Source organism: Ranitomeya imitator, chromosome 9 (assembly GCF_032444005.1).
Source record: "Ranitomeya imitator isolate aRanImi1 chromosome 9, aRanImi1.pri, whole genome shotgun sequence".
Classification (NCBI taxonomy): domain Eukaryota; kingdom Metazoa; phylum Chordata; class Amphibia; order Anura; family Dendrobatidae; genus Ranitomeya; species Ranitomeya imitator.
In genome coordinates, this window is record NC_091290.1 from 44,264,285 (window position 1) to 44,278,696 (window position 14,412).

A 14,412-nucleotide genomic window follows, 5' to 3' on the forward strand; every position below is an offset into this window, starting at 1 on the left:
TAAATGATGATGGAATTTTCTTTTTAATAATAATCATCAATAAAATTCAATATTTTAATTGCTCTGGTCTCCATATAGCATAATACACTCCTCAGTCTTCCATATAGTATAATATACTCCTCAGTCCTCCATATAATATAATGTACTGCCACAGTCCTTCATATAGTATAATACACTCCTCAGTCCTCCATATAGTATAATGTACTGCCACAGTCCTCCATATCGTATAAAATACTCCTCAGTCCTCCAAATAGTATAATACATTCCTCATAGTGCTCCATATAGTATAATGCCCCGCCATTGTCATCGACATCCATGTAGTACAATTCACTTCCCATAGTATAATGCACCCCATAGTTCTTCATATAGTATAATGTATTCCCCATAGTCCTCGATATAGTATAATGCAGCCCACATATAGTATAATGATGCCACCCCAGAGTATAATGCAGCCATCCCACAGAATATATTGTAGCCCCCTGAGTATAATGTAACCCCCCAGAGAATATAATGCAGCCCCCTCATATAGTATAATGCAGCCCCTGCATATATAATATATGGTAGCCCCCCTCATAGAGCATAATGCAGCCCCCCATAGAATATAATGTAGCCCCCAGAGAATGTAATACAACCCTCCCTATAGAATGTAATACAGCTCCCCATAGAATGTAAAACAGCACAGCCCCCATGGAATGTAATATAGCCAGCCCTCATAGAATGTAATACAGGCCAGCCCCCATAGAATGTAATGCAGCCAGCCCCCATAGAATGTAATACAGCACAGCCTCCATAGAATGTAATGCAGCCAGCTCGCATAGAATGTAATGCAGCCAGCCACCATAGAATGTAATACAGGCCAGCCCCCATAGAATGTAATGCAGCCAGCCCCCATAGAATGTAATACAGCACAGCCCCCATAGAATGTAATGCAGCACAGCCCCCATAGAATGTAATGCAGCCAGCCCCCATAGAATGTAATGCAGCCAGCCCCCATAGAATGTAATAAATCCCCCCATAGAATGTAATACAACACAGCCCCCATAGAATGTAATGCAGCACAGCCCCCATAGAATGTAATGCAGCCAGCCCCCATAGAATGTAATGCAGCCAGCCCCCATAGAATGTAATACAGCACAGGTCTCAGTGGCTGCAATCTGCCCGCCTGACACACAGCAGGTGCGCGATGATATGATGTCAGAGGCAGAGTGGGGAATGATGGGAGAGGGAGCGTCAGCAGATGCTCTCTCCTCCATCATTACATTCAACTGTACCGGTGTCTGATGCCGGTATAGTTGAATGTGGGGCGGGGAGTGTGCTGACAACGGCACACTCGAGCGGCCCACTAGTGTCACCGGCCCTTCTTGCATTTGCCAGAACTGCCCGATGGCCAGTCCGGCCCTGAACACAAGGACTAGTGGCATGCACCTTGCAGAAATCTTACTCCAGTCAAAGACTGGAGTACGGTATGCAATAAGGAGTCATGTAGTGGACGTAGCACCTCCGTCCAATCCCAACTCTGCCCATTTTGACAGAACTGGGCGAAACTGATGTGAAAATGTCAAAAGTCACAACCTCACATTGCCCAAAAATTTAGCGACTTTTTAAAGCAATTTAAAGTTCTGGTGTAACCACTTTGATCAATCGGTACCATAGTGTTTAGCAATGTGCCTGTGTTCTTTTTTTCTTTTTACATTAATTTTATTAATTTTCAACAAGAAAGATATTGGACGGTTGACAATAGACAAAGCATAAATGTCAGATAATGCAGATTTCAGGTCATTTCAAGCCACAAAGACAACATTTTAGATGATAATTACAGCAAAGTTGCTAAAAGCCAAAGGGAGATGCATTTGTGTGCTTCATTAAAACTGTTATTTCTTACTTATTTTTTTTCATCTCTCCATAAGGATAAAAGAAGACTTTAAAACCTGTGAGACGTGCTGTAATACTGTCAATATGGAACTTCTCTTACCAAAAGGTAATTTATATTGCTGAATATGTAATAATTAATCTGTAAACTAAGACCACCAATCGAAGAAATATTGTATTAAGCAGGGTGTGATTATTTAGTTAAAAAATAACTTTCAATGTGTTATATTAAAAAAGTGCGCAAAAGTGACTCCCCAGACGCAGTACCAGTATATAACGGTACAAGTCTCACCTGAGGAACCAGCATGAAGGTGAGATCGCTCCTATTTTTATACAATACAGTTCACTTGATACGGGATACCGATGATGTTCGGAATGTGGACTCCGGATAATTTATGAAGTCTTAAGTGTGGAATATATTGAACTCTGGCTTGTATATGAAGCAAATTGATTCTTGTAGGGACATAAAAGCTATTTTCGATCCCTCGGATCTTTCTGTATATTTTAACATTCATTGGAAGGTGACTTTTTGTGAGTCAAATGTCTACTTGTTATTTTTTGAGCACTATTTTAATATAATACATTAAAAGTTATTTTTTAACTAAATTGTCACACCCTGCTCAATCCAATATGTAATAATTACTATGAATATCTTAGAATGTTATATTGATTTTCTGGTGCAGTTTCCAAGGTGGGAACACATCTTTGACTAGCAGTAAGGGAATCATTTAAAAACAATTGGAAAAAAAATGCTGATTTTGAAACAAAGTCATCCAGAATCATATATCCGTGTCCGGTCTCCAACAACTCCACATTGCTGTAATATTGTCAAGTCCTTTGTGTAAGTTCACACGCACATAAAAAATCAACCTAATTTAATTTCGAAAAACAGATGATTTTCATCTCAATTCATTTGTCATTCGTATGACATCCGTCTCTATACATCAGTGGTTATTAAAATTTACAAAACCTAATACTGTTCCCTTTGTTAGAAAACAGAAATGTATCTGTGAATATCGGATGCTACAGGGGTGATCCCTAGTGATGAGTGAACGTGCTGGGATAAGGTGTTATCCGCCATGCTCGGGTGCTGACCGAGTGTCTTCAGCGTGCCTGAAAAATATGTTCGAGTCCCTGCGGCTGCATGTCTCATGGATGTTCGACAGCCGCAACATATGCAGGGATTGTCTAACAAACAAGCAATCCCTGCATGTGTTGTCGCTGTCGAACAGCCGCGAGACATGCAGCCGCAGGGACTCGACTATACCGTATTTTTCAGACCATAAGACGCACCCCAAATTTTCAGAAGGAAAATAGGGAAAAAAATGAATGCGTCAAATGGGGGTCCATCTTACACCACCATTTTGGGAAACAGACAGGGATTCGGGCTGATTTGTCTTAGGCCTAGGATCGAGCTGCTGAAAAAAGAAAATCTCCGCTCATGATACTTTCTATAAGTACAGTCATGGCCAAAAGTTTTGAGAATGAGACAAATATTAATTTTTCCAAAGTCTACTGCTTCATTTTTTCTAATGGCAATTTGCATATACTCCTGAATGTCAGAGTGATCAGCTTAACAGCAATTACTGTACTTGCAAAGTCAATATTTGCCCAGAAAATGAACTTTAACCCCCAAAACACATTTCAACATCATTGCAGTCCTGCCTTAAAAGGAGCAGCTAACATCGTTTTAGTGATTGATCCATTAACACAGGTGTGGGTGTTGATGAGGACAGGGCTGGCGATCAATCAGTCATGATAAGTAAGAATGACATCACTGGACACTTTAAAAGGAGGATGGTGCTTGGTATCATTGTTTCTCTTCAGTTAACCATGGTTATCTCTAAAGAAACATGTGCAGCCATCATTGCACTGCACAAAAATGGCCTAACAGGGAAGAGTATCGCAGCTACAAAGATTGCACCTCAGTCAACAATCTATCGCATCATCAAGAACTTCAAGGAGAGAGCTTCCATTGTTGTCAAAAAGGCTCCAGGGCGCCCAAGAAAGACCAGCAAGCGCCAGGACCGTATCTTAAAACGGTTTCAGCTGCGGGATCGGACTACCAGCAGTGCCGAGCTTGCTCAGGAATGGCAGCAGGCTGGTGTGAGTGCTTCTGCACGCACTGTGAGGCAGAGACTCTTTGAGCAAGGCCTGGTTTCAAGGAGTGCAGCAAAGAAGCCACTTCTCTCCAGAAAAAAACATCAAGGACGGACTCATATTCTGCAAAAGGTACAGGGAGTGGACTGCTGAGGACTGGGGCAAAGTCATTTTCTCTGATGAATCCCCTTTTCGATTGTTTGGGACATCTGGAAAACAGCTTATTCGGAGAAGAAGAGGTGAGCGCTACCACCAGTCTTGTCTCATACCAACTGTAAAGCATCCTGAAACCATTCATGTGTGGGGTTGCTTCTCAGCCAAGGGAATCGGCTCACTCACAGTCTTGCCTAAAAACACAGCCATGAATAAAGAATGGTACCAGAATGTCCTCCAAGAGCAACTTCTCCCAACCGTCCAAGAGCAGTTTGGCGCCCAACAATGCCTTTTCCAGCATGATGGAGCACCTTGCCATAAAGCAAAGGTGATAACTAAATGGCTCATGGAACAAAACATAGAGATTTTGGGTCCATGGCCTGGAAACTCCCCAGATCTTAATCCCATTGAGAACTTGTGGTCAATCATCAAGAGACGGGTGGACAAACAAAAACCAACAAATTCTGGCAAAATGCAAGCATTGATTATGCAAGAATGGACTGCTATCAGTCAGGATTTGGTCCAGAAGTTGATTGAGAGCATGCCAGGGAGAATTGCAGAGGTCTTGAAGAAGAAGGGTCAACACTGCAAATATTGACTTGCTGCATTAACTCATTCTAACTGTCAATATAACCTATTGGTACTCATAATATGATTGCAATTATATTTCTGTATGTGATATAAACATCAGACAAACACTAATAAAAACCAGAGGGCAGCAGATCATGTGAAAATATAATTTTGGTGTCATTCTCAAATCTTTTGGCCATGACTGTATGCCCTCAGCCCACATTTTTGGAAAAATGTCCACAAGCCTGCGTGTTTCCAGAATTTACTCAAAATCTCACTGGGCGAAAAATAGGTTTTATTGTTTTATTTTTAACTCTTTATGTGAAATACCAATTCCGCAATCATGGCTCTACGGTAGTTACTGTATGGTTGATCTACCTTTTAAGACTAACTTTCCTTTAATATGTTTTACTACACACAGAAAAAGGCCACACCAAAGATCCTTTACTGCAACCAACAATTCATGTCACGAACTACGGAGTGGCATCTATTGTATCACACCAGTAAAATGGAGAAGAAAGTTTCATGCCATGAGATTTCTATAAGAAAATTTGTTTAAGCAGTTCCTAGGTTCATTGATATTTTATATTTTTTTGTTAAAATTCTTTTGATCTAATGGAAGTAACGTCTTAACTGTGCTCCTCAAAATAAAGAAAAATTGCTTTTATTATACTTGTGCTTCTTTTTGTTTCTTAAGAGACAGCTGTAAGCAAAAACCGTAACCACACTTAGTCACAGCCATGTGAACAGAATAGTTCATCAGAACCCCAGACAATGGCTAATATAATCAGGACTGAATTATGGTTGGTGGAGGAACCAAGACCGAACAAATTTGGTGAGAAACCCCCATCCTAAAACTAGGACACAGAATTGTACCAATGGCGTATTGCGGTCACATTAGGGAGAGGTCCACCTGTGTGTAATTTATTCTCAGTTTAACTACAGATGTCCTGTGAAGGTCTCAGACGTTTGAGAACATTAGTGGTCAAACAGCATCAAGAAAACCAAGGAACACACCAGACAGGTCAGGGATAAAGTTGTGGAGAAGAGTAAAAAAGAGTTTTCAGATTTATTTTAAGATTTATATTTTTATAATACTTAGAAAACCATATATCGTTTCCTTTAACCTTCACAAGTACTTGCTGCTTTGTGTTGGAATATTATATTAAATCCCAATTAAATACATTTAAGTGTATGTGTATAATATGAAAAAATGTGGAAAAGTTCATGGTGTATGAATACTTGTTTGAGGTACTATATCTCATCACTTGTTTTTTTTTTGTGTGGGATGAATTCTACACATCCGATCACTGGCTCGCTCTTCTTATCTGCATCTCAAAAACATTTCTAGAATTCGCCCTTTTCTTACTTTCGACTCTGCAAAAACTCTTACTGTTTCTCTTATTCATTCTCGTCTGGACTATTGTAACTCTCTACTAATCGGCCTCCCTCTTACCAAACTCTCCCCTCTCCAATCTGTCCTGAATGCTGCAGCCAGGATCATATTCCTCACCAACCGTTACACCGATGCCTCTACCCTGTGCCAGTCATTACACTGGTTACCCATCCACTCCAGAATCCAGTACAAAACTACTACCCTCAATCAAAGCACTCCATGGATCAGCACCACCCTACATCTCCTCTCTGGTCTCAGTCTACCACCCTACCCGTGCCCTCCGCTCCGCTAATGACCTCAGGTTAGCATCCTCAATAATCAGAACCTCCCACTCCCGTTTCCAAGACTTTTCACATGCTGCGCCAATTCTTTAGAATGCACTACCTAGGTTAATATGATTAATCCCCAATCCACACAGTTTTAAGTGTGCCCTAAAAACGCATTTCTTCAGACTGGCCTACCGCCTCAACGCATTAACCTAACTATCCCTGTGTGGCCCATTATACCATATGAAACAAAACAAATCGCTCATCTGAAGAGCCTAATTGAATAATATGGGTCTGAGCACTGTTCTTGTGATGTCAATTTGTTTACGGACATCATTCGTACTGAAAATGTGTGAACTCGGCCTTCTAATGAGCCACATGCCTGTGCCAGGTGACCAGGACTGATTTGGATTCAATGGAAGTAATGAATAAAGAGTTCAGCAATCAGGGATCTCGTAAACCATGAGTGATTGATATTGAAAGTATATGGGAATATTGTCTAACTTTACATTATACATTTACTGTGATACTTTATTTTCCCGAACCAATAATTATGTCTAAGGCTCTGTTCACATGTTGCGTTTTTGCTGCATTTTTTTTAGCAAATAAAAAGCTGCTTTTTACAGTACCAGCAAAAGCTATGAGATTTCACATGCACACACATTGATTATTTTTCCGGACTGAATTGGAAATCTGCTGCTTTTTTTTTAAACTACAGCATGTGCAAAAAAGTAGCAAAACAGCAACAAAAAAATGGTACCATCAGTTTTTGCTACGTTTTTAGCTGAAATAAAAGTAGGTACAATAGGATGTTAAACCAACTTATTTTTGTGATTTTCTCAAGTTTGAACCAATATGTCTTGGTGTCCTCCCCTGAGCATGGAAGTTAGGATTAGTACAATTTAATTAAATTAGTAATATGTATTAAAGTAAGGAGTTGGCTGACCAATGACCAATGTGTGAAAGTAAACAATGTCCGACCTACTCAATGCACTGCCAATGCCTTAGGTAAACTATTCCCGACCAATTCACCTCCCCCTGCTGTTTTTACATTTGCAATTGTGTATTTTTTCATTAACTCATATGAACTTTTTTTATTCAGAATAGTCACTATTTTTTCAGACATAAAAATCTTTTTCCACTAAATAGTTTGATCAAATTGCCCTTTTTTCCAGAAATGTTTTATGGATCCTTTTTTTTACTGCCAAGAGATCAGGTTTTGGCTGCAGAAGAAAAAGCAGCAGAAAAGCAACGTGTGAACATAGCCTTAAACAGGAAAAGTATAAGGCGCGCAATTTAATTGTTGTATTTCATATACATGGACTAAAAGAAAACCAAAAAAAATCAGGAATCACTCTCAATACTCATTTATTAATCTACAGCAAACATTAAAGCTAAAATGGGTGTATATGTGTCTGTGAGTGTATTATTAAAACCTAAAACAAAACTTCTAGTCTAAATACTAAATAATCTCTATTACTAAATAACAAATAATTCTCTATTTATACTTAGTTAAATTAATGGAATTATTTCAAAGTTTCCAAAAATTCTTTGCTCACCCTCCCCACGTCCAAAGCTGAGACTCCGCTGCTCCCAGTATCTGTTGTTGAGCTCAACAGCTGCGAGTGGCTCATACCATCAACTGGGGCAGAGTCGCTACAGTCACTAATTAGCTGCCGCACTGTTGATGTGACGTCGGCGCTGCAGGCAACATCAGAGCAGAATGGGGACTCACTTCAGGACCTGGGGAGGGTGATGCATGATATTTTTTTTTTTTATATAGACAAATTGCAACCGGGGGCTTTCTGAAAAATAAATTGCTAATGACCTGCATGAATAATTTCCATTGTGTAAATAGTCTGCAATAATCAAAGTTTGTGATTTTTATTACGTTACATTTAAATTACAAGCAATTCACAGTCATCCGTGATTTCTTTTTTTTTGCCATATTCAATCACGGTGTAGCCTTATCCTAATATTATATATAGTAAAATTTATATATTCAGAATAATTAGTGCTTGTAAGATGTTAGTATATTACAATTTCTGGGATTTATTAATAATTATTGGACTGTGGCCATGCTTAGAGGTTTAGGTAAGAGCTTAAAGGAGTATCCCATCTCCAAGATCCTTTCCCAATATGTAGAAAGTATAATAATAATAGTACTAACAAATACCTCCAATTAGAAATGTCGTATAGTTCTTCTGATTAGCTATGTTGCTTACCCTATGTTCAGGGCATTTCAGTAGCTTAAGTATCCATGGTTATGTCCACTAACGACTAACTGTCACTATGTGAGTGGTCGTAGCAAGCTACTGCAATGCCTTGTACATGGGATAAGTGATGTAGTGAATCAGAAGAACTATGCTACGTTTCTAATTGGAGGTATTTGCTAATATTATTATTGTTATTGTTGCCTACTGGCCTCTATTACATGGTTGCCCATTTATTAGAATGAGCGATTTGTGAGGCTACATTTTCCCTGCAGCTAAGCATGTGGCAACCCTCAGTTATCCCTTGTGATTTTAGACAAATGCCGAGCTTCACAGCAAAAGGATAAGCCGGGCAACTGTCCTCTTGTACAGAGAATTTAATACTTGATAGTTAACAATCAACAAAGCTTAAAATAAGTTAAATATTTACACTATTTTTAATTTACAAAACTATGCTCATATATAGCATTATATATGTCGCCAGTGGTGCCCGTATGTGGCACAACACGCTGCTTGTAACAGCCCTTCCTCAGAAGTTCTCTCTATGAGGCCAGGTGAGATTTTGCCTCAGATGGTTCATACAAGTGATGAGCGAGCGTGCTCGGATAAGGTGTTATCTGAACATGCTCGGATGCTAACAGAGTGTCTTCGGCGTGCTAGAAAAATATGTTCGAGTCCCCACGGCTGCATGTCTTGTTTGTTAGGCAATCCCTGCATGTGTTGCGGCTTTCTAACAGTCGTGAGACATGCAGCCGCGGGGACTTGAACATATTTGTCGAGCATGCTGAACACACTCGGTTAGCATCCAAGCATGCTCAGATAACATCTTACCTGAGCATGTTCGCTCATCACTAGTTCCTACCCCTCCTCATAGGGTAGCACACAGTTCATCTATGCTCTCCCTATATCCTAGTGAGAGTAGAAAAAAGTGCATGCCATTTCTGCCTTTTCTCAGCTAATGAAGCACTCCTCCTCCCATCAAGATGTTTATCCTCTTAATATATTGCAATCATCATATTACAAAGCACGGTGCACTTACAATTGCTCATTATATGTGCCAATTCTGGCGCTTTGCCCAGCTCTTCCCGCTTGCCCTGTAATGGTGGCAAGAGGGGTTCATATTTGTGGGGTTGATGTCACCTTTGTATTTTCAGGTGACATCAAGCCCACAGCTTAGTAATGGAGAGGCATCTATAAGACACCTATCCATTACTAATCCTATAGTTATATGGTAAATAAGCACACAGCCAGAATAAAGTCCTTTATTAGAAATAAAACAAAACACAGTTTTTCTTTTTTATTTAAGAATAACAAACACAGTTATACTCACCTAACGCCTATTCCACCAAAACCCTAAATTTCCTGTCATAAAACTAAAATAAAAAAGCAACAATATACCATATCTGTCTGTCGTTCTGTCTAATGCTGTAATTCATGTCTGGGGGATTAATAGTTTTCAACCTGGACAGCGCCAAGATGAGACTGTCCAGGCTGAGAACCACTGGTGAATGAACTGCTGCAAACGCAGCCTCAGTGACTAGCGGTGACATCATCGAGGTTACCTCCGGTCACTGAGGCTGCATTCCCAGCAGGGCTGAACTGCCATGACTTCAGCACTGTGGGAAAAAGTCAGTGATGATGTCACCACAGTTCAAGCTCAGTGGCTTCACCGCAGATCACGGTGAGAAATTCTCATGGTGATCTGCTGTGAAGCCACTGAGCTTGAACTGCGGTGAACTCAGTGACTTTTTCTCACGGTGGTAGTGGGGATCTCACTGAGGTCACAGCAGTTCTGCCCGGCTGGGAATGCAGCCTCAGTGACTGGATGTAACCTCAATGATGTCACCACCGGTCACTGAAGCTGCGCTCACAGCAGTTCATTCCCCAGTGGTTCTCAGCCAGGACGGTCGCATCTTGAAACTGTCCAGGTAGAAAACTATTAATCCCCCAGACATGGATTATAGCGTGGGACATTGTTGTTTTTTATTTTAGTTTTATTACAGGAGAACGAGGGCTTCAGTGGAATAGGCGTTAGGTAAGTATAGCTGTGTTTGTTATTTTTAAATAAAATGGAAAACTGTGTTTAGTCTTATTTCTAATAAAGGACTTAATTCTGGCTGTGTCTTTATTTACCATACATCTATAGGATTAGTAATGGAGAGGTGTCTTTTTGACACCTCTCCATTACTAATCCGTGGTCTTGATGTCACCTGAGAATACAAAGGTGACATCAACCCCACAAATATGAACCACACTTGCCACCGCTACAGGGCATGTGGGAAGAGCTGGGCAAAGCGCCTGAATTGGCGCATCTAATAGATGTGCCTTTTTCTGGGCAGCTACGGGCTGCTATTTTTAGGCTGGAGGGGGCAAGATCCATGGCCCCTTACCAGCCTGAGAATACCAGCCCCCAGCTGTCTGCTTTAGCAAGGCTGGTTGTCAAAAATGGGGGGGACCCCACACTGTTTTTTTTAAATTATTTATTTAAATAATGAAAAATATGGCGTGGGGACACCTCTATTCTTGATAGCCAAACTTGCTGAAGCTGACAGCTGAGGGTTGCAGCCTCCAGCTGTGAGTTTTGCCTTACTGGTTATCAAAAATACAGGGGAACTCATGCAAGTTTTTTTTTAATTATTTATTTAGCCTGATGAATACTCCCATCTGCCGCTCCTTCTCTCACTCTTATTAGAGGCAGCAGGTGTCAGCTGATGAGAGCAGTAGTCCCATCAGCTCACACCAGTGACCGAAAGTAAACTTTATATCTCCGATCACAGCTGAGCGTTTACTTCTGACAGCGTGGGAACCGCAGCTCTCTGACAAGTGGGGATGATTTCACTGCCGATCACAAGCACTACGCCGGTGTTTCCTACACTGTCACACAGCGTGGGAAACACTGGTTTTTGTGCTATGTGTGTTCGGTTATATTGGGCGATTTAATCAACGACTAAATTGGCGAATATTGCAAATTCGGCAATTGTGAGCCGGACCGAACATTGAAATATTCGCTCATCTCTTCTCATGACGTCCCCTCTGCCAGGGACTTTGCAGTGTGGTTAAATTGTAGTTCTAATGATGACTCATACAGGGAAAATTGACCTGCTGTTTTTACATAGAGCTTAGATTCAGCTAGTCTGTTTTTAATCACGTGATGTCATAGACTTAATGGAAAAGAGAAGAATCAACTGGGTACAAAGGCAAAATGAGCAATTGTAAGTTCACAGTGCTGTATAATATGATGACTGCAATATATTAAGAGGATATAAACCTTCATGGGAGTAATTTGTTAATCGAATGGTAGGAGCCCCGTTCCGTCAGCTATACTTGGGTTTTATGTCATTTGGATATTATCAGAAATATTGGGGACTTTTTTTTTTATTTTTTTTTTAAATAAGGTCAATTTTGCCAACAGGACTATATTTGTAGTTTCTCTGCAGTGGAGAATGTAAGGTTTCAATTTTCAACCAATGAGATTCGTATTTGAGTTTTTCTAAATAAGATTTCAAAATAAATAATCTCATTAATGGCTATAGGAAAATTGGACACTTTTTCCCCCCTCAAATAGTTTTTATACATGATGGCTTGCAGGTAACCCCGTAATGACCATCAATATATAGGGGGGGAGGGGTTATGTCAAATCCATGATTGATGATATGTCAAGGGACTCGCCCTTTGTGACATCCAAGTTTTCTGTGAAGTCAGCCCTGATAATCTGGAAAGGACCCCAAGGCTTTCTGAACAATTTGCCCACTGTTTGGGCAAACAAACAATCACCTGTGCCACAGTGACACAGAACATAGTGGATTTGCATACAGAATTATGCTAGTACATTCTAAGCATATAAAAAAAGAAAAATGGTAATCCCTAATCGGATTAAAAAAAATACAGTAAAAAAAGTCATAAAAAAATGACAAACATATTTTATACTAAAAAATCTAAATCAGGTATCCACTAGACTGTAATAACAGCGAGAAAAAAGTGGAGAGTATAGAAATTAACCGTCTGCTACAAGAAGAATAAAGTATAAATGTTTTTCAGAGAAAAACATACTTCAATGCAATTATTCAACCAGTGTCGAATTCTTGCAGCCCGCGGTTCAAGCAGAATAACTCAATGACCCATTCCTTTAGGGCCCCTTAACAAGTCTGGTCATTTAGGGGTTAAGCAACCAAGATAAAGTTAGAATAGACACAGAATGAGTTTAAAATAAAGGGCAAGAAAATATCAATCATCGTCTTCCTACTAAAAAAATAGGATGGGTGAGACATCCAGAAACTATGAGAACCACTTAAAATAAATCTTGGAAATCCATTAAATAAGCATCGTTGAGGTCGACGCTGTTGAAGGAACTTCCGTGTGAGATCTGGAGACTGATGAGCTCGGAGTGCAGCGATGAGGCGCCATTTTGCTGTGCAGCTTGATGCAGGTACGTGCAGAGATTGGGAACAAGCTGAAAAGAAAGTTACGAGATGTCACTGAGAATGTAACGATGACTTCGTGTGATGAGTTACATCTAAATGCTGTGAAGATGGACAAATAAACTTAAAGGGTTTATCCACTATAATGACAACGCCTTGTTAAATATTATATTCCCCCTTGTAAAATAAAAATATCCTTATGCTCATAACAACATCATTCGAGCTTGGGGAGACCTTGAACCAACTCTGCTGGAAATATCCCGGTACCGTAGGTGAGCATACGGTATTTTAATTTTACAAGAGGGAATATATTATTTAAGAAAGGGTTGTCCTAATAGTGGATAACCTCTTTACTCCAAGCAATGTAAGAAATTAGGCATGTGCAAGGCAATTCAGCCAATCAGAGTCCTCTATCTGAATCTTCCAATGGCCACTTATGGGAGCATTCATGCGGTTCAGTATTTTTATATTGGACAAGCATTGGTTGACTACACTTTTGTTTGTTTGTCTGTGCCTTGCCTGGATTGTTATTAATGCACGAAAAATTGCAGCATTTCTTAGTTGTAGTGAAGAAAATGTCATTCATCTGTCAGAACGATATGTTCAAAGCTACCACATTTTACAAGATGGCCAACATTTTTGCCCTCCCAGACCTTGATTGCTGCCTGTTGGGAGCAGTGTGATAGACTCCCAGTAGAGAAGCTAACTGCATATTGTCTGGATTGTTGACCACCCTGTATTGACTGACTATGGCAATGGCTGCCTTTGTGCCCCCATGCTGCCTTTGACAAGCTGTCTTTGTGCCCACCAGATCTCTGATTTGTATTTCTCACAACCTGGATAATAATTGACCACAGTTTTGCTGGTTCCTTTAATGCTGCATTTGACTTAAGTCAACTTCAGGACCAACATAATACAAGAAACCTGAAGCTCCTGTTTTTCTAGCCTTGATTCCTCCAAATAGTTACCTAGTGAAAAATTACCATATAGCCAACATACACCTAAGGGGTTTATATATTGAGCAACATTTAACACTTCATTATAGGATATGTTAATAATGTACAATTGCAGGAAGGCTCCTTGACTGAGACCTCAACCTATCCTGGGTCATTAATGAATGGAGGGGTAGTCGTACGTGCCCACTACTGCTCCATTCATTGTGTATTCAAATGACAGAGATAGCCAAGTACAATGTTTACATGACCACTGCTGCATTCAACTTGAGGACATGGGACCCTTGTATTTAGGATCGGTGGAGGTGGGGACCATCGGAAGGACCACCAGTGATCAAACATTTACCACCTATACTATTAATAGGTGATTCATAATCAAACCTCTTCAAGTCCTGAGGCCTTCAGACAATTAAATTTGTGAAAAAAGGGGGGTTTATAGGTGACATGCAATGTCAAAAGCTGTTTTGCAAAACA

General features: G+C 40.1%; 2 protein-coding genes across 2 annotated transcripts in view; one reads left to right on the top strand and one right to left on the bottom strand.

Annotated features, from left to right (window-relative positions):
- The window catches only part of LOC138648844 (malignant fibrous histiocytoma-amplified sequence 1-like), a 33,659-nt gene extending 28,300 nt beyond the window's left edge, over window positions 1–5,359 (top strand). The window contains 2 exon segments of the mRNA XM_069738795.1: window positions 1,908–1,978; window positions 5,114–5,359. Of these exon segments, the coding sequence (XP_069594896.1) occupies window positions 1,908–1,978; window positions 5,114–5,199 (157 nt within the window). The 3' untranslated portion in view covers window positions 5,200–5,359.
- A 2,346-nt stretch (window positions 5,360–7,705) lies between these two features.
- IRF7 (interferon regulatory factor 7) overlaps window positions 7,706–14,412 on the bottom strand; it is a 51,175-nt gene continuing 44,468 nt past the window's right edge. The window contains exon 12 of the mRNA XM_069740509.1: window positions 7,706–13,017. Within this exon, the coding sequence (XP_069596610.1) occupies window positions 12,856–13,017 (162 nt within the window). The 3' untranslated portion in view covers window positions 7,706–12,855. The remainder of the gene's footprint in view (window positions 13,018–14,412) is intronic.